General features: G+C 47.2%; 1 protein-coding gene across 5 annotated transcripts in view; it reads right to left on the bottom strand.

Moving 5' to 3' along the window:
* DGKH (diacylglycerol kinase eta) overlaps positions 1–20340 on the bottom strand; it is a 198955-nt gene that overhangs the window by 22506 nt on the left and 156109 nt on the right. For all 5 annotated transcript variants that reach the window (XM_066581698.1, XM_066581692.1, XM_066581715.1 and 2 more), the window contains 4 exons: positions 10744–10878; positions 3565–3731; positions 519–624; positions 297–389 (listed from right to left, as the gene is read on the bottom strand). In XM_066581698.1, coding sequence (XP_066437795.1) covers positions 297–389; positions 519–624; positions 3565–3731; positions 10744–10878 — 501 coding nt within the window. The remainder of the gene's footprint in view (positions 1–296; positions 390–518; positions 625–3564; positions 3732–10743; positions 10879–20340) is intronic.

Raw genomic sequence — 20340 nt, 5'->3', positions numbered from 1 at the left:
TAAAAACTAAACCCCAAAGTTACCAAAATTATGGTTTTTACAGTTTTTTTAAAAATACATTTTCCATGCAATATATTCTATATCATCCATCTGTTCTTAAGTTGACAGGGAATTAAATAATTAAAGGTCTTAGAATACGAGGATGAGAAGAATGAAAATTGTTGCTTCGGCACCAAGACTCAATCAGGCCACATCCTAAGGGCTTAATCATCTTTTTTATTCCTGGAGCTCCATTATGCTGGTCTCCGAGCGCACAGTGATTGAGGACTCCGCAAGCAGGGCAGTAAGTATCTTACCAGCGGGACTCTCCCAACCAAGAGTGATTCTGTCTCATTGTGCAGCGCCTTCACATTCACAGCTACCTCTATGGCAGTGTTCCTAGTCAGGTTCTACAATTATAAGACAATGTTACTTGCTTACACAACTTTTAGAAAAAAAGGTGAAAAAACATTAGAAAGTTGAGACCGCTTTACAGAAAACCAGATGAATAACCCCTTCCACATCTTCTATTGACCTACCTCAGGAAACCTGGGATTGGCTTTATTCAGCGCGTGGGAGCAGGCATTCACTGCATGTGCCAATTCTTGCTCCAGCAAACCGTGCGATTTTGCAGCTTCACATATTCTGTGGGGAAAAAAAAAATATTTAGCCAGGAAGATCTTCAAATCTGCATCTACTGAGTTGACATTTGGTTGAGTTTATTTTGGTGACAATGACATCCACGGAGACTGGGAGAACATTTCTACAGCCATCAATCATATTTGTAGACAACTTATCAAAAGAGTTCATTAACTTCTGGAAAGAAAAAAAAAAGTTTCGTCCTGAGCGTCAGTCACAGATTTCTATTAGCTATACGCAGCACAATTTCATTCTAGAATATGCTGGAGGGCATAAAGGAATCCAGACTGCCCCCATCATAGTGACTGGGATCCGGTAGGGCCCCTCAGCACCACGGCGTTAGTTATTCTGCTCCTAGGATGGAGCTGAACAATGGACTGTCACAACACTAGTGTGAATGAGCCCTTGCTTTGACATTCTAATCCAGTGATTACAGCAATCATTTTAGTAAGGTTTCAGGCTGTGCATATTAACCCCTTAGTGACCAAGCCCGCTTGTGCCTTAATGAACAACTAATTTTCCCGTTTATTCTATTATCGCATTCCAAGAGGCTTAACCTTTTAACTTTTCAGTTAGCTATATAAGGGTTTGTTTTTTGCAGGACAAGTTGTATTTTTTAATGTGGCTTTTGGGTACATATAATGTATTTAAGGCCTTGTATAACTTTTATTCAAATTTTTTTTTAAGAGGGAAAAAAAGAAATTCATTTGTTTTTTGGATTGTATTTTAACAGCGCTCAGTGGGCAAAATAACTAGTGTGATATCAGTCTTCACCGGGTCAGCACGATTCTGGCGATTCCAAGCTTGTACAGTTTTTTTTGTGTTTTGCTATTTTTCTACACAAAAAAAAGTTTAGTTTTTTTTCTTAAAGATTTGCTTTTGTGTTGCTGCATTCCAAAAGTGGCAACATTTGTATTTTTCCCATCAGTGGAGCTCTATGAGGGATTGGTTTTTGCAGGATGAACTGTAGTCTTCATTGATTAGGTCTGCAATTTCTGCATTTTTAAAAATTTTTTAATGACATTCACTGTGCAGTATATATAATGTTAAATTAAGTGTAGGCCGGCATTAAAATGTCAATACCAAAATTTATAGTATTTTTTTTGTTGCAATTTTAGCATGCATTTAAAAAAAAAAATAAAAAAAAAAAGGCGGTGGTGGTGGGGCCCGATATGTCATTTCCCGTCACACGATCGACATTATCCAATGGATAATGGCGATCGCATGAAAGTAAAGAAAAAGTTAAATAAAGTTAAAGTTTCAGCTCCCCTCACAGATCGGAATTATGAGGGGGAGCTGAAACTACTCCCCTCCATCCTCCGTGATGTCCCACGGCATTCTGGTCGCTCCAGGACCTGACGCCATCTTCTGCGCATGCGCGCCAGATGCAAAATGTAGGGCGCATGCGCAGAGGGCCAGAAGCCCGGGAGATTTAAAATCTCCTTGCTTCCGGTTAGCATGAGTAGCCAAGAGCATCAAGATATCACCGGAAACTGCTGTATGCTGTTCCTGTCACATGATGGCCATTATACAAGTAAAAAAAAAAAAGTTTAAGTTTCATATCCCCTCATCAGCCATCACAATGATGGGGTGCGTTAAAAACCGCTGTTGGACGCAGTAACCTGCATCTGAAAACGGCAGTAAGATCGCAACAAATTGCTGCAATCAAAATTGCGGAGTTTTGTCGATGCTACGTGTGAGAGTGGCCTAAATCCTACAGAGTAGCTGAAGAATAAAAGTATCTAAAAAAGATGGCAATACCTATATCTTCCACAAGATGTCCTCGCTGATTTACAGATAGAGCATGCATCTGCACTATTAGCAAAGGTAAGTATTTGCCATTTCACAACTGAAATAGTAATCAAAGAATATATAAACTAGTAATATGTAAGCATCCACATTTAACCAACTATACATTAGGGCCCTTTTACACGAGCCGACAGGTCTTCCCATGTAAAAGGTCTGTTAAACTAAAAATTACTAAGGGGTTTGGCCATATTTAAATTCTAAGGTTAGCTCAAGTGAGAATAATGGAAATGATGCTCTACTTGCACATCACCTGCTGGGTTCATATCTATGGGACCCAATTTCGGCAGCATTTCCAAATGAATTTCTTTTTCTTTAATTTGAAATTTATAGAACTTTATTTTAGTCTCTGAGGGGGACTTGAAGTTGTGATCATTTGATTGCTACGATAGTACACTGCATTACTTATACAGTGCATTCTACAACAGCTAATCAGACTCTGTGGGGAGGCAGGGTCTAGTAGGCCAAGTTACATGGCCGACATGGTGGATTTTGTCAGCTGCCATGGAAACCCATTAGTACCTTGCGATCTCATGTGGGGTGCCGACGGGTGACATGTGGGCCCGTGGACATGAGGCCTAAGGGGTTACTTTAAAGGGGTTTTATGATATAGAAAATGTCACTTTCGAATATCCCATTAGGAATGTTAATACAGTGAGATTACTGGTTCTGCCTCATGTACCTGCAGGCCTGTGGAGACGGTGAGCTGAAAACACACCCGATTCACCGGTTAAGGGCGCATATCATACACAGCCTGCAACATGAAACCATCCATGTCTTCATACCTACTGACCGCTGCAAATCCTGGGACTCTAGATCTATAAAGCAATACAGCTGATATGTAGCCCCATTTCCCTGATGAGGCCAGGTTTGGTGAAAGATGTTGGGAAGGAGCTAGTGGTATATTTCTTTTAGTTTCAGGAGTCCAATAAGCGCAGCTTTACAAGTATAGAGTCCCATGTTCTGCAGCGGGGAACCTATACGTTCGAATGGAGGTTATTAGTTCTCTATAGGAAACGGCAGGCTACATTCCTGCAATTCTAGGTGGTGAACAAGCACAGTATTCCTATGTTCTGGTAGCTTTAGTGACTGCTGGGATAGCAGGATCCAGCATAGGCAGACATGGTAGATGTGACCTACCTTGAAATGAGTTCCTCTGCAGCCTGCGAGCAGAGATTAACCAGTGCAACCTCCTCTTCTGAAGCCAGGTCCACGGCTTGTGAATGGTACAGGTGGGGGCGAAGGGCGGGCTTGCAGGAGTCATACTTTAGCTTGTCTTCCCAGGACTTTAATGTATTTTCAAAAGCCTGTTCAGAGAAGAATATAGAGCCTTAGCAGGGGACACAAAAGGGAACACATTACACATTTCAACTTCAATGTATACATAGCAAAATACTTCAGGGCTCCAGCACTTATGTCGCTGATATGTAAAAACAGCGATGGACTTGATCAATGAATACATTGTATATTTTGAGGTCTCTCATTATAGTAGACCATGATGGCAACAACTAGGAGCTGACCTAATGTGTATGTGCCTTAGGGCTATTAGGTCTCCTGCACACTTGTGTTTTTCTCGGACGCTTTTTCCATGCGATTTTACTGCGTTTTTTTTTTTTTACGCAAGAGTCAATAGGACTTTCTAATGTTAAAAACGCACTACATCGCATGAAAATCGCGATGCGTTTTTAATATTTTTAACGTTAACGTTTTTAACGCAGCAAACCAGTGTGAAAAAAATGCACGTGTGCAGGAGCCCCGAGTGTGTAAAGTTCCCCAAAGAGTGATAAAATAGGAAACTAGTGCTTCCTTTAAAGGGGTTGTCCCGCGCCTAGAGAGAAAATTTTTTTTTTGCCCAGTCCCCCAGTACTTGTAAAGGAAAACTGCTGCCAGGTGTTATTAATAAAAAAAAAAAATTCCCTTACCTGAATCCCCGTTCAGCAACTTTAAAAAATCTTCTTTCCAAGATGGCTGCCGCTGGTCTTCTCCCACGATGCACTGCGGGTCTTCTCCCATTGTGCACCGTGGATGTTCTTCTGCTGTCTGCGCTCCACTGCCGATTCCAGCCACCTCATTGGCTGATCGGCACCATGTGACGGGGCGGAGCTACACGATGACGTTGAGAAGGGGGAGGAGCCAGGATGCCGCTCGTGAGCCCGGACCCTCCAGAAGAGGATTCCTCTCTGCGCAAGCGCGACTGTTGCGGCGACCAGAGGAGAAGTTTAGTCGTCGCCATGGAGACGGGGACGCCAGCACAGGGGGGGGGACCCCCTGTAGGTAAGTAAATAACTTCTGTATGGCCAATATTTAATGCACGATGTATATTACAAAGTGCATTAATATGGCCATACAGAAGTGCATAACTGCACTTGCTTCTGCGGGACAACCCCTTTAAGTAGCAATAACCGTCATTAAATGAGCCGCTGTGCCACATGCTTTATATCTGTTCCATTGGGTCACAGTTGCGCACTATACTGAACAGATAAGTAGGATGTTACCTGGTTCATCATAAGGTTCGTACATGCAGGTGTATGTGTCTGACTGTAGGTGCGGACCATAGAACCAGCTGCCAGCTCTCCCAGCTTCTAGCTCTACATGTATTAAACTTGAAATTTACAAAAAAAAGTTTAGAAAATAACTTTTATTTAGGCCGCCTGCAGACGAGCGGGTCGGATCCGGCGGCGAGAATTCTCGCCGCGGGACCCGACCCGAGCGCCTGCAGGGACGAGCGCGTACTCACCCGCGCCCGGCGGCCCCGGCTCTTTCATGTGCCGGCTGCCGGCGCATGCGCAGACCGGAGCCGCCGGCTGCGTGAGTGATGTTTCTGTGCGAGGATCTGCGAGCCCCGCATAGAAATAGGACATGCCGCGGTTTGTTTGCCGCGTGAGATTTCGCGCGGCCAAACCGCGGCCGTCTGCATAGGATTGCGTTTGTTAACGCAATCCGTTGCAGGCTTTGAGCGGCGGAAATCCCGCCGTGGGATTTCCGCCCGTGTGCAGGCGGCCTAACTTTGTATTTGGGATATCTCGGTATAAGCACTCAAAACAGAACTGCCTGATATAATGCATACAAGGATCTCGTTAGTAGAGAAAGATGCAGGCTACCAGCACTTATGTAGCCAACTACCTCTGTGGCCAGACCTTTACTGTAAAGGTGAGAGATAAGGCTGAAGAGCAGCTGATCCAGTTACTAAAGGAACCGTACAATGCCAGAAGCCAACAAAACCGCGATTCCTGCCCGCGACCATCGGGCTGCACACATGATACAGCTATTAAATGTAACGCTTCCAATCACCTGGTTATCATCATCACATTTATCATACTAAAGGCCCTTTTACATGGAACGATTACACCGATCAGCAGTATTTTTGCATCTGGTGTGTGATATATAAATCCTTATGGATTTTTGGGTGGAGAATCCGAATTTACTTTTAGAAATGATGAATCACGTAAGGTTTTTATGCAATTTAGATTTTTTCAATTTTTAAAAAAAGTTTTTTTTGTGTTTGTGCTCCCCCTTTCCTGGTGACTTATGTATATAAAATTAAATCAGTGACTAAACTCTTTATTTGAATGTAATACACAGTGGATGAAGTTCTATAAATGGTCACTAGATGGCAGAACAATGCAGTTGAGCAGGAAGGTTACCAACATGAACCTATCTGTACTGCTGTTTAGTGTTCTTCTCTTCATTCTTACCTCAGCATATCGGTATTTTTTGACTTTTATTCACAAATACATTACCAGAAAAACAAAATTGAGTTCTGAGTGTTATTTTTTTGTATTGTAAACCAGACACTATTTGGCAATACTGTATTATTGTTTTTGTAATTGTGCTATGTATCTCAGAAATGTGACGTGACAGATAGAATATGATTCTTCCACTGAATTCAGCACCCCAAAATTAGCTGAATCAACCCGTTCCCAAACCAGATACAGGATTTTTTTATTTGTTGACCAGTGTAATCGTTCAAAAAAATCATTCGAATGAGTGAAAATGAATGAATCGTTAACGCAGCCAATGATCCAATGATAAATTATTCGCTTTTCGTTAATTTTTCATTTTAGGGAGGCAATAAAATCATTACTGGCTTGTTCGCTAATTGTTCGATTTAAGTGCTATTTTTTCATTCCCTTATATAAAGAATGTAAATTACTGAATGATTTCTCATCTGAACGCAGCAACAATGTATTGGCCTATATGATCAGGCTGCCCGAGCGATCTCTGACATCGTTCCCTCGTTCAGAACTAAAGCGGACCCTTCGGACCCCATCTCCAGGCTGACTTCTACCAGCGCCGTAGCTAAATGCAGACAACGTCATACCAGCTATTAGTTCAGCGGTCAGACCACAACATCCACACGGTGTATTATGAAGAAGACACCCACATCCATCTCCTGGCCAGTGTGCAGCTAAAAACTAATCGCTTTCTCTTAGCAAATATTTTAGGCTGGAAGAAGCTGCTTGTCATTACACAATTAGACAACAGACACAGATCTACTACAGCACTAACAGCCCCGGCAGTGCTGACAGTACCATGTAGGCACACGCCCCTTTGACACTCAGTTGCCAATGTATTCATACATTTCTAGGAGGAATAACAGAGGAACGGCACAATGAAGGAGCTATAAGTAACAATACTCCAAAATGTATGTTTACTAAAACCGACATGTCAGGAGAGATGAAAGGGCTTCTTTAAGCTCCAGTTTAGGTCTACTGCTCCTTTAACCCTTCCCAACCCAGCGCGGTCCTACATAGTGTAATACACATATGCAAAACAGGCTCAGGCATTGGAGCGGAGCTGCCTAGCATACTCTATATAATTTCCAATTGATATAAGACTCTATTTATTTTTAATTTCTCTAATTCCATCTCCTATTAGAGAAATTAGAAATAAATAGTCTTATTATAACAATGTGTGCTATATCAATATACTTCTAATTACTGGATTATTACAAATGAGATTCCTGATGTGAAACACTCATAATTCACATTTTCAAAAAATTGCAAATAAAATCATCATGAAGTTCATATTTATGCGTTTCTGTTGAGTAATTCCAAAGAATCCACAACGCACTTTCCCACCAGAAATAATAAGAGTTGGGAGGGGGGGTGCGGGTGGCCGGAAAATCGGATTGCAAAGGGTTACAATAGTTTGCCTATATGCCGTCCACAACCTCTGTGCCACAATCCAACGCAGCCAACCCTGGCAGAAGAATGGAAGGCATCTTCTGCAGCCTGCAGCTTCATTCTACTTCTTCCACCGTTCATGTTACATGACAGCAAAGACGTAGCACTGTTAGCCAGAATCATTCTACCGGAGGCCGGAGAGAAGGGTCTTACTCTTTTTGGTTATGTCCTGGTTGTGTTGGACAACACAAGCCCTGAGAGAACAGTCAGTTATTCTCACCCAAACAGTCATCTGGTGTTTATTCCAAACTGCGTCCACCTGTCTATCCCTCCACGCACCATCAGAATATACCCATCATATTTACCTCCATCAATTGAAGAGAACTCGCTTTATCATCTAACTTTCCGTCAATGAGAATGTCAGTCCTGTACACATCCACAACGATGCAAGACGTCGGCGCGCTGAACACATTGTGACAGATGTCACTGCTCAGCAGTCTATAATGGCGCACGGGGAAATAACATCTCACAATGATTGATGACAGCGCTGCAAGATTAAATTACTGTAACCGCACGCAGGAATGCAGATTCCAAATCCTAGAAAACAGCTTAGTGGATATGTCAAATAACTACTATCTGCAACGAAGACCAAGCTGTGCATACATATTGCGCAAATGTGCTAAACACGTCATTTCAAAACGCCAAACTTTCAACATAATGCTATTTTTATTCTCAAACCCTACCAGCTCACGTGCTCCCCAAGAAGCATAGCCAAGCAGGTGTAGAATTGGGGCATATACCATTACTAAGCAAAGATTGGTGCACTGTTACCTTACATTGTAGCAAATAGTCAATGAACTGCCAAATGTGAAAAATTGTAGTGTATGTAATACATGACATTTTTTGTTGCCCTATTAACCCTTTCCAATTCACTGTCTGACGTCTGAAGACATTCTGATTGGAGGCTGTACAGCAGCGATGTCGGAAGATGTCCAGCAGGGTATTCTTACTGTATATTACTGGCCGCTCTGTTGTCTGGGGCCTCTCCAGCATGTCCCATACTGCAGTACGGGCTCTAGCTAGCAGATGGCGCCATTGTGTAATGGCAGAAAGAGAGAGCCCCCTAGGAAACCCTGAATCCAAAATTGGATTGCAAAGGGTTAATTCCTGACCAGCAGTGCTACACAGCAAGTGCTGGATACCCTTCCAAACCAGAAGAATACAGTACCTTGCAAAAACATTCAACTCCTTAGCATTTTTCCTGCTGTGTTGCATTTTGGGTGGGGGGGTTGGGGTCTGTACCATTTGATTTGCACAACATAATGAACACTCTGAAGGTGCAAAATATATATTTTTTTTATTGTAACACAAATAATAATAAAAAAATGCAAAAAAAATGCTGAAAACTAAGGTGTGTTAGTATTCACCCCCTGAGAGTCGATACTTTCTGGAGCCCCCTGTAGCTGCAGTTACAGATGCAAGTCTCTTGGGGTATGTCTCTATGAGCTTACCACATTGCACTAGGATTTTTGCCCGTTCTTCCAGGCAAAACTGCTCCAACTCCTCCAAGTTACATGGGTTGTGTTGCTGTACCGCAGTCTTCAGGTCAGGCCACCGATTCTCAATTGGATTGAGGTCTGGGATTTGATTAGACTATTCCAAGACATTCCCATGTTTCTTCTTACACCCCTCCAGTGTAGCTTTAGCAGTATATTTAGGTCATGGTCCTGTTGGAAGGTGAACCTCTCTCGCTCTGGGAATGGTGTCCTTGGGGTGATGGGAAGTGATGCGTTTGCACCACGCAAAAGGGGGCATTTATAAAAGACTTTTACACCAGTAAACAAGAGACACAAGGCTTGCTTTTGCTAAAGTTCTGCTACTTTTGCTCCTCCATGCCACTTTCTCCCAAAAGGAACATGACCACTCCAGACCGACATATTTATGTATAATTTACACCAGAAACTGGAGTACATTATACCAGAAATGCACACAGGACCAGATCTGGCGTACATTTCTATTTAGGCGCACAGAGATGTGCCTATTATATTGTTACACAGCCGACATTGTATTAGATCGGTGTTTAAAATGCTGGTCTTATTAAATTTCCCTAATAGTGTTTCCCATGATGGCCAAAAAATTCAGTTTTAGTCGCAACTGACCAGAGAGCCTTCTTCCATGTGTCTGAGGAGTCGGCCACATGCTGGCTGGTGAACTACAAATTCTTTTTCTTATGTTTTTATTTATGTAATGTGTTATTCTCTTTTTCTGTCCCTTTTCCATAAAGCCCCACTCTGTGGAGTGTACAATGGGTAGATACTTCTACCTCCACTGTGGATCTTCAGAGTGATCATTGGTGTCTTTGTTGTGGAATCTCTGATAAATGCCCTCTTTGCCTGATCTGCAAGTTTTGGCGTGTAGCCTTCTCTTTTCAGACTTTTCGTTCCATATCCTTTCCATTGTGTTATAATGGATGTAATAGTGCTCCATTATATGTTCTAAGTTTGACATAATTTCATATAACTCAACCCTGACCTATACTTCTCCACAACTTCATCTCAGATCTATTTGGGGAGCTCCTTGGTCTTCAGGCTGCTTACTTAGTGATATTGTAGACTCAGGGGCCTATCAGAGCAGCTGCATTTGTACTGACATCTTGTGACAGATCATGTGACATTTTGATTGCGCACATGGGGACTTTATTCATCTAAATATGTGACTTCTGAATTTAGGCTGTCGGACCAGACCAGACCAGACCGCACAACTTTTCAGCTTTTATTTTATATACAAGGTTTACTTGCAGTCCACTATAGAAATCTGGATTATTTTGTCCTGTCCGTGTCAAACATAAAATCTAAATGATTATCCATATCAATTTCAGGTTGTAATCCTACAAAGCAGGAAAAACACCAAGGGGTTGAATACTTTCGCAAGGCACATATACGCATGACAAAGAGCTAGCCATTTCTTTCGGTAGGGCTACAAGTCTGTTCCAAAATTACATTTTTAGATTAATTCTTTGATTTGCATATTAGAATGAGAATGGAAATTGTTGCATTATTTTCATATCCAGCTACGGAGAACATTTACCTGGAAAAGGTTAATAACTATCCAAGAGATAAGGAATGCTAATTAAAAGGATATTCTCCAGTGGAGGGTAATCATGCATCTAACAAGTAATCCGAATGGGACTTACTCTGTCTCTGGTTAACATCTGAGCCCTGTTTTTATGCACAATTTTGATCACCCCAGGAGGCTGGATCCAAGCTTCTCCATCTACCTGCACAGGAACCCCTTCCTCTCCAAGGATTGTGATCTTTACTGATCGGCACTGGAAGGAAAAAACACAAAGCAGTAAGAGCATTGATGCACTCCTTAATTCAAAGCTTCCCCCTCCTATAGCAGCAATGCCCCTAGGGAAGAATTCCTCCTTATATACAGAATCCATCTCAGCCTGCTCGCGTTTTCCTGCAGACAGGAAACGACAGGATTACTTACTGGTAATCGGTTTTCCATGAGCCCATGACAGCACCCATGAGACATCCTGCCTCCCATCGGACAGGAAACAGGACCTCCTCCTTGATCTCTTTAAAAGGCGAGAATACCCAATACATCCTCAGTCCGTAGCAAGACCCTCAGAGCGCTTAGCAGGTTTTTTTGTTATACTAACTGTATGGTAGTTTCTACATACATTTTAAATAAATAAATAAAAAAACACCTATTTTATACAAATAACAAGATTTTGTAAGAACTTACCGTAAAATCTCTTTCTCGTCTTGTTCATTGGGGGACACAGCAAAGACCTTGGGTATAGCTTCTGCCACTAGGAGGCGACACTAAGCACAAAAGTGTTAACTCCTCCCACTAGCTATACCCCTCCTGCAAGCAGCATACTAGCTCAGTTTGTATGCAAGCAGTAGGAGCAGCCAGTAGGATACAACATAGATAATAAACAATACTCACAAACTGTAACTCATTCCAACACCGTGTGCGACGGCACCGAGGACCCTCCCCTAGGGAGTATACGTCACAGTTCTAATACCAGATTGGGTGGGTGCTGTGTCCCCCAATGAACAAGACGAGAAAGAGATTTTACGGTAAGTTCTTACAAAATCTTGTTTTCTCGTCTGTTATCATTGGGGGACACAGCAAAGACCTTGGGACGTTCTAGAGCAGTACCCAAGGGGGCGGGAAAATATATAACAAGCCGCGTGTGTAAGGAGCAACCTGTCCTTCAACTGCGACCAGCGTTAATGGATGGCTAGGTATCCCGCATGCTCAGACAGAGCCTAAAGGGGCCTAAGTAACGGCCCCATCCACCCTCTGAGGGGAAGAAAAAAACAAAAAACAAAACCCAGACAAGGAGCTTCCGATGAGGCACACACCTTCTGAATAATACGGCCTGGGAATATGACCTTGCTGGCATAGTCGCCCTGAATTGCTGCAAGGCAGAGTCATTGTAAGGAGTCCACTCTGGAAACGCAGGGATCCAGTCGGAGTTGCCAGGATTAGCGGCAGCGCGTTAGCGTGACTGAAGCATGCTACCTGCACGAGATACTCTGGCGTAGTCAACCGAGAGCCCTGCCTTGGAGCGTTCCTTGGAACTACCGAGAAGGTGCCCACTGATACCTCACCGAAGTGGATCCTGATACCGGCGTCAGGACATACAGCGGTTAGATAACGACTGTTTCCTGTACCATCCGTACCAAATAGGCATCCAAAGGTGGAGCTGTGGAGCCATAGGCACCAAAACATCAGGGTTGTGGGCCTTCTGCCAGGCGACTTAGTCGTAAGTCAGGTCCCATATACCTCCAGGTATTCAACCTCACCTTCACAGTCCCTCCGTGAGGAAGGAACAGTCGAGTCCAGACGCCAGTGAGAACGACCTGTTGAGATATGCAACCGTCTCATGCTGGAGTCCCGTGTTGCCCATGGTTGGAAGGCCTGCCGTATGACCCTGATGCTGTATATGCTGACAGCCTCCGTCCATGGCGTCGGCTGTCTGATTAGCTGTAACTTGAAAAGGGGCGTGTGAAGAAAAATTTTGTTCCGTAATCCTGCAACAATGCCCACGGCGTCCGCCTCTGCATGGCCCCATGGGCTTCCGAGGACATCTGCCCATTTCGTGATCAACTAGGGCTGGCCCAGTGCTGGGATGCAATGTAACCGTGTGACTCCACTGGGTACAGAAAAATTGACCGCACAAGGCAGCAAGGGTACCCTGGTACGAGACTCACTGGTCCCTTTGAGGAAACATCAGCAATAGGGATGGAGGAAGCCTAAAATTGCAGACAGTACAAGTATGGACTGTCTTACGCTGTCCTGCAAGCCATAATGCAGGGGGAACAATGCAGGAGGATCGCAGCGAGTCGCTGGATCTGTCCGCCTTAACCCCATTGGACGTTTTACCTTCCTATACAATCAGTCTCGAAAGCGACTAGGAGGGCCCAGTTTGCTGAGGATCAGGGCCCTACGCCTGAACCGACACTAGCGACTGTTTAGAATACAGAGCACTCCTACGGTCAGTCTCCCCATCCCAAATCGGAGAAATGTGGCCTGTTCTGCACCCCACCAGGGTCAGCAGGAGCTCTGTCTCCTGCAGAGGGCTATCCACGTCCTGGTGACACGGCTGTAGAACTAGCAGTCCATCATTCCTAGAGAGTACACATGCCTTGTAGTTCAGAGAACGCCCAAAGGAAACGAACTCAGCATTACAAAGGGCCGCCGGAGGGGCGCCCCGCGTCACTTCCGTCTGTGGCAGGGGCATAATAGTATGCGGCTCTCCTGTCATCGTAGATTGCCCTAAGTTGCCTGTAGGAAGCTGCAGGTGGGAACTCCAGGGGAGCTAGCCATTAGGAAAAACGTCCGGAGCGCAAGCTTCTGTTGGGGTGGAGGCGAATACGACGTGTTCACAAAATTCCTGAGAATAGTATATTCCTCAGAAGGGTACCACAAGACTTAGCCAGACCAAAGGAAGCCCGACGGCTGTTCGACTTCCTTAAGAGTTTTGGGCTGTATACTGCTGCCTTTACACCTTGCTCCACACAAGGCCCGAATACATGTTGTCCTTAAGATGACTAATTTTTGGGTGAATGTAACTCTCGTACAATAGCGAGACCACATACCAGCCGTGGTACTAGCCGGGCCCTGTCCGTGTGCTACCCCGGCATCGGACCTAGCGGTCTGGTTGCCTGCAGGGAAAAACGGGGGGCTAGCTGTAAGGCCCGGGCAACCCGGTCAGGCCTGACATCAAGGCCGGGTACCGCTGATAATCAGCTTGTAGACCAGCAGAGAGCGCACTAGATATGCGGCTCTGTCCCAGACTGCGACCAAGGGTGCAGGAAAGTACTGAGGGGACGAAGCTGACCCCTGCTCAAACCAGTGTATGCGCTGCTTCGGGCATTGAAGTACCACCGGTCTCAGCCGCCTGGGGTACCGCTGACAGGCAGCTTGAACCCTGTTGTACGTAGGGCAAGATATTCTCCGGCTGGATGTAGTCTCGTTCCTTAACGAGAGCGCACATAGTGTGTGACCCTTGCCGGCCGCTGTCATCGTGTCCTCCTGGACACGGACCTGTGGTGCGATTGCCTGTAGAGGAGTTCAACCAGATTCGGGACAGACATGAGGAAAAATGAGTCCAGAGGCTCCCTGTGCGAGTACTGACAAGAGATCGCATACTGTTATCTGTAGGATGAGATTCTCTCTGCTTAATCTCGAACTACAGCGCGAGCGCACTTGGTATGTGGCTCTGGCCGCCCCGCCAGCATGTCCTCCTGGACGCGGACACTATGGTACCTGTGACCGCGGGAGGAACCACAGGGGAGCTGCCGACATGTAAGGCTCAACCCGGTGCGGAGCCGACATGGGGAACGATGAATCCAGTTGGCGAGCCCCGAGTAATGCTGACAAGAGAGTTCGCACACTGTTGTCAGTATATATAGAGCTGTAGCGAGAGCGCACCTGGCATGTGGCTCTGGCCGCCCTGTCCGCGTGTCATCCTGGACTTAGACACCGCGGTACTGCTGGCTGTAGGGAACTGCAGGGGGGCAATGGGGGAGCTTCCGTCAGGCAACGCTCAACCCGGTCTGGAGCAGATATGGGTAGCTGTGCGGTACTCCTTCTGTTATGGAAGGGGTAATAGGGGCGCTATCAGCGACCAGGGAGCCACCGATAGCCTGTGTGTAGTACGGAAGGGGTCCCAGCGACCTCAGTTTCGCTGAGAGGATTGCGTAAGGAGTGGCCAGCTGCTGCCTGCGGGCAAAGCGGGTCGCACAGTAGCATTATACGCCAGCCTATGGCAATCAAACGCCCGAACGTCGTGAGCTACGCAATCTGTTCAGCAGGAGGGCAATGGTGGCCGTGCTACACGGTTATATACAACCCATCCTGACCAGCGGCAACGCACACAGGAAACGTGCGACCAACGCTGCTGTAGGGGGCGATGCTGGTGCACAGCCTCTAAGACCGCAACCGGGTAAGGCATACCTGCGTACCGGCATAATGGACGCAGGGCGGCCTCCCATCCCTAGCACGAGGGAGCAGTAGGAGGAGTACACGTGTGGCGCCAACTTTAAAAAGGCCGCCATGTGTGGCCGGCAGATCGGCTGTGTGGCGCTATGCGCGCGCCGGGGGCGGCGCTACGCAAAGAGAGGGACGTGTGGTGCCACAGAGAAGGCGCCCGCTCGGCGGGAACATTCACAACGCCCGCTCGGCAGGCTAATTCACAACACCTGCTCGGCGGGGAAATTCACAACGCCCGATCGGCGGGGAAATTCACAACGCCCGATCGGCGGGGAAATTCACAACGCCCGCTCGGCGGGGAAATTCACAACGCCCGCTCGGCGGGGAAATTCACAACGCCCGCTCGGCGGGGAAATTCACAACGCCCGCTCGGCGGGGAAATTCACAACGCCCGATCGGCGGGGAAATTCACAACGCCCGATCGGCGGGGAAATTCAAAACGCCCGCTTGGCGGGGAAATTCAAAACGCCCGCTTGGCGAGGAAATTCAAAACGCCCGCTTGGCGGGGAAATTCAAAACGGCCGCTTGGCGGGGAAATTCAAAACGCCCGCTTGGTGGGAAAATTCAAAACGCCCGCTTGGTGGGAAAATTCAAAACGCCCGCTTGGCGGGAAAATTCAAGCGCCCGCCTGGCGGTCTGAATGCCTAAGAGCCCCTGCAAAAGAAGCAGCAGGCACCGCTTGGCGGGAAGCAATAAACCGCGGGCGGCGCCCAACAAAATCGCCGTGGGCGGCCAGCAGCACAGTAGCCGCGGCCGCCCACACAGACAGCCGCGGGGGGCCGCGGCCATCAGCCGCCGCCGTCACCGACAGTTGCGGGCGGCCGGAGTACATCAGCCGCGGCCGCTCAACTAGCAGTCACGGGCGGCGCTCAACAAAATAGCCGCGGGCGGCCAGCAGCAGACAAGCCGCGGCCGCCCACAAAACAGCCGCGGCCGCCCAACACAATGGCCACGCCAAAAACAGCCACGGCAGCCGGAGTCGCGGGCGGGAGCAAAGTCGAGGCCGCCCACCATACCACTGCGGCACATAAGCCGCGGGCGCCCACCAAAGAGCCGCGGGCGCCCACCGAAAGCAACACACTGCAGCAGGCGGCATAAGAGCAGCGCAACGCAAATCGCGCAGCAATAACAAAATAAACCCACATACTTACCTCCTTTGTGAGGTAGGGTGGCTCCCGGGCTCCAGCAGAGCTTCTCCCCATCATCGCCTGCCTTTGGTGGGGCAGTGGATGCCGGACCATAAATAAGGGGGGCTCTATGGCTGGCGGGTCACACTCAGTTTGGTGGCCGAGTGTGCCTGCTTTTCTTCAGAGGGGGCCCGGCAGACAACAGATGTCTATAGTTACCTCTGTTCGCCACCCTCGGTGGGTTAACGGGGAGAGTCCTGCCTCCCCGTTATGCCCTGGCCTTCCGGATAAAAAAACTGATAAAAACTGATAAAAATAAATAAAAAATAGTCTCAGCAGGAGAGACAGTCCTGCCTCCTAGACACTAAGCAAAAAACTGAGCTAGCATGCTGCTTGCAGGAGGGGTATAGCTAGTGGGAGGAGTTAACACTTTTGTGCTTAGTGTCGCCTCCTAGTGGCAGAAGCTATACCCAAGGTCACACACACACACATACACAAAAGAATACATACAAGAATACATACATCCCTTTGTGTTTCTATTAAACACTAAAGTTGTTAGGAATAAAGCGGTGCTATCAGGGGCTTATGGAAAACCGATTACAGGCAAGTAATCCTGTTTCCCTTGAAGGGGTTCGGTCGATAGAAAAAAAAAAAAAAGGAAAAAAAATCAATACTTACCTATTTCTCCCCAGGCAGTCTTCTTACCGCATCTTCTTCTCACCGATCTTCTCCTGGCTCCCTCAGTCTCCGGGTCAGATCACCCTCCTGCAGGTCAGTGTAGTGACGTAGCGTTCACTGCTTAGCTGGAAATGCTGAATCCTATGTCGGGTTATTGCCAGACTGCGCATGTGCGGTGTCTCAAGGCAATAGTATAGGAACACTCGCAGAGAGACATACTGAGCATGCGCAGCCTCAGCAATAGCCCGACATAGGATCAATCACTGACCTGCAGGAAGCAGAATGCTGCGAATGTACGCTACATAACAAGTAGAAGAGGATGTGGCTGGCTGGAGGTGATCTGACCCAGGGGGACTGGAGGAGCCAGGAGAAGATCAGGGAGGAGAAGATGCGGGAAGAAGACTGCCTGGGGAGGAATAGGTAAGTACTGATTTTTTTTTTCTAATGACGGCACCCCTTTAAGCCCATGACAGCACCCATGAGAGAAAAAACTAGATAAATCCAGGGGGAATTACTGCTTGCAGGACTTTCCTTCCAAATGACAACTGCTCAGCAGCCAGTAGATCTAATCTGCAATGCCTGGAAAAGGTGCTAGAACTCCAGGTGACAGTCCTACAAATTTGAGATACAGAAGCATTAGCCCTTTCAGCCCAAGAAACTGACACCGCTTGGGGAGAACGGGCTCCAAACCCAGAGGAACTGACAACTCCTGCCGAGGAATATGCTAAATATACTGTATATAGCTATAAAAATCCACCTGGCCACTCTTCCACTAGTAGCCCTTTCCACTCTCTTGATGCCCTTAAACTGAACAAAAAGTTGAGAACTCTTCCTCCATTCACTAGTGGCTCCCAGATATTCAGTTAAAGGGGTTGTAAGTTTTATACTTACCTGCTCCGTTGCTGGCGTCCTCGTCTCCATGGTGCCGACTAATTTTCGCCCTCCGATGGCCAAATTAGCCGCGCTTGCGCAGTCCGGGTCTTCTCCTGTTCTCTATGGGGCTCCGTGTAGCTCCGTGTAGCTCCGCCCCGTCACGTGCCGATTCCAGCCAATCAGGAGGCTGGAATCGGCAATGGACCGCACAGAAGAGCTGCGGTCCACGGAGGAAGAGGATCCCGGCGGCCATCTTCACCGGTAAGTATAGAAGTCACCGGAGCGCGGGGATTAAGGTAAGCGCTCCGGTAAGCTTTCTTTAGGTCCCTGCATCGGGGTTGTCTCGCGCCGAAAGGGGGGGGGGGGGGGGTTGAAAAAAAAAAAAAAAACCGTTTCGGCGCGGGACAACCCCTTTAAGGATCTTCTGACATCCAGATTATGAAACTCCATTTCCTTCTAATATTTTGGATTTTGACTAAACGATGGCAAAATAATTTCCTGAGAACATTAAGGGCTCATGTCCACGGGGAAAATAAGAATTAAAATCCGCAGCGGATTTTAACTCTTCTCCCGCGCGCGGATCCGCACCCCATAGGGATGCATTGACCACCCGCGGGTCGGATCGTCAATAAAAGTGATTCAAAAAAAAATGGGAGCATGAAAAAATCTGGACCATGCTCCATTTTCATGCGGGTCTCCCGCGGGGACGGCTCCCGCGGGCTTCTATTGAAGCCTATGGAAGCCGTCCGGATCCGCGGGAGACCTAAAATAGGAATTTAAAAGCATTTACTCACCCGCAGCGGGCCGGGAAGGTCTTCTCTTCCTTACGGCCGCATCTCCCTTGCTTCGGCTCGGCGGATGTGCCCGGCGCATGCGCGCGGCACGTCGACGACGTGCCGCCGGCGTGACGAATTCATCCGCCGGCCGAAGAAAGAAGATCCGGCCGCGACGCAGAGAAGAAACGGAGCGGATGGGAGGTGAGTTTATTCTTATTTATTTTTATTTTCAGCACTCATGTCCGCGGGGCAGGAGGGACCCGCTACGGATTCTACATGTAGAATCCGTAGCGGGCCCGATTTTCCCCGTGGACATGAGGCCTAAAAATCTGTCACCAGATTTGGAAGTTAAGCAGAATCTGGATTAATAATAACTGTTATATAGGATATTAGTATAAGAAGGAGAGAAAGAAATAAAAGTTATCTCCCCCACCCTCCTAACGAAAGTGAAAAAAAAAAAAAAAAAACTTTCCTCACTCTAACCCCTTGAGTTGCGGGTTTCCTACCACCCTGTCGTGCCCACCAGGGCAGGTTTTTTAAAATGGTCTAATCATTGAATTTCAACTAATTTTGCAGTTGCGTCTCAAGAGCCATAACTTTTTCATTTTTCCATTGACATGGCCATGTGAGGGCTTGTTTTTTGCGGGACAAGTTGTGATTTTTTAAACAGGGGGGAGGAAAAAAAGAAATGGGGAAAAAAGAAAAAAGGGGCCATGTCATTAAGGGGTTAAATAATGCATTAACTTCCTTCTCTGGGTCATTACGACGCATGGATACCACATGTGTGATTGTATTTTTGATTTTTTTTACAAAGTAAAGGGAGACAAGTGTTTTTATTATTTTTTTTAGAATTTTTTAACTTTTTTTTTGTCCCTTTAGGGGACTTCCACAGGGACCCATCAAGACCCCTGATCACATTCCGGGGGTCCGATGGTGACAGCCCTTTACATGCTGCAGTCACATAGACTGCAGCATGTAAGGGGTTAACACAGCAGAGATCAGAGGTTTTCTCTGATCTCTGCTGTAAGAGCTAGTACCTAGCTGTCCTCTGACAGCCAAGCACCAAGCTCTCCCTGCCACAGAGACCATCGGCTTGCTTCTGACAAGCCGATGGTCTCTATGGCAACCTGTAAACAAAGCAGGAGATTGCCGACATATCGGCAATATCTTCTGCTGGTTTTTCAAAGCCCTTGCTTTGTTCTCTGTGGGTCTGTGCAGGCAGAGCACACTGTCACAGCTTGTGGCATTGTGCTCTGCAGCTCCCATAGTGATACATAGCACGGAAATCTTCCGGGCTATGTTGCTATGAGCAGTGGAGCTCGTCCCGGAAAATTTCTGGGCGTGCCACTCAAGGGGCTAATGCCGCCTGCACACAGGCGGAAATCCCACGGCGGGATTTCCCGTGGGATTTCCGCCGCTCAAAGCCTGCATAGGAGTGCATTACAATACGCACTCCTATGCAGACGGCCGCGGTTTGGCCGCGCGAAATGTCGCGCGGCAAACAAACCGTGGCATGTCCTATTTTCGTGCGGGGCTCGCAGAGCCTCGCACAGATATGTCACTCACCTGGCCGCCGGCTCCAGTCTGCGCATGCGCCGGCTGCCCGGCAGCCGGCACATGAAAGAGCCGGGGACACCGGTGCGGGTGAGTACGCGCTCGTCCCTGCAGGCGCTCAGGTCGGGTCCCGCGGCGAGAATTCTCGCCGCCGGATCCAACCCACTCATCTGCAGGCAGCCTAAGTTAACTTTTCTCTACTAGCTAGTAGGGTAGAAACCACTTCTTCGGATAGACCCTTCTTTCTTAAAACCTTTCTCACAA

This window comes from Eleutherodactylus coqui, chromosome 1 (assembly GCF_035609145.1).
Source record: "Eleutherodactylus coqui strain aEleCoq1 chromosome 1, aEleCoq1.hap1, whole genome shotgun sequence".
NCBI lineage: Eukaryota > Metazoa > Chordata > Amphibia > Anura > Eleutherodactylidae > Eleutherodactylus > Eleutherodactylus coqui.
The sequence above is the reverse complement of the archived record's forward strand: the minus strand, read 5'-3'. Positions and strand labels throughout refer to the sequence as shown.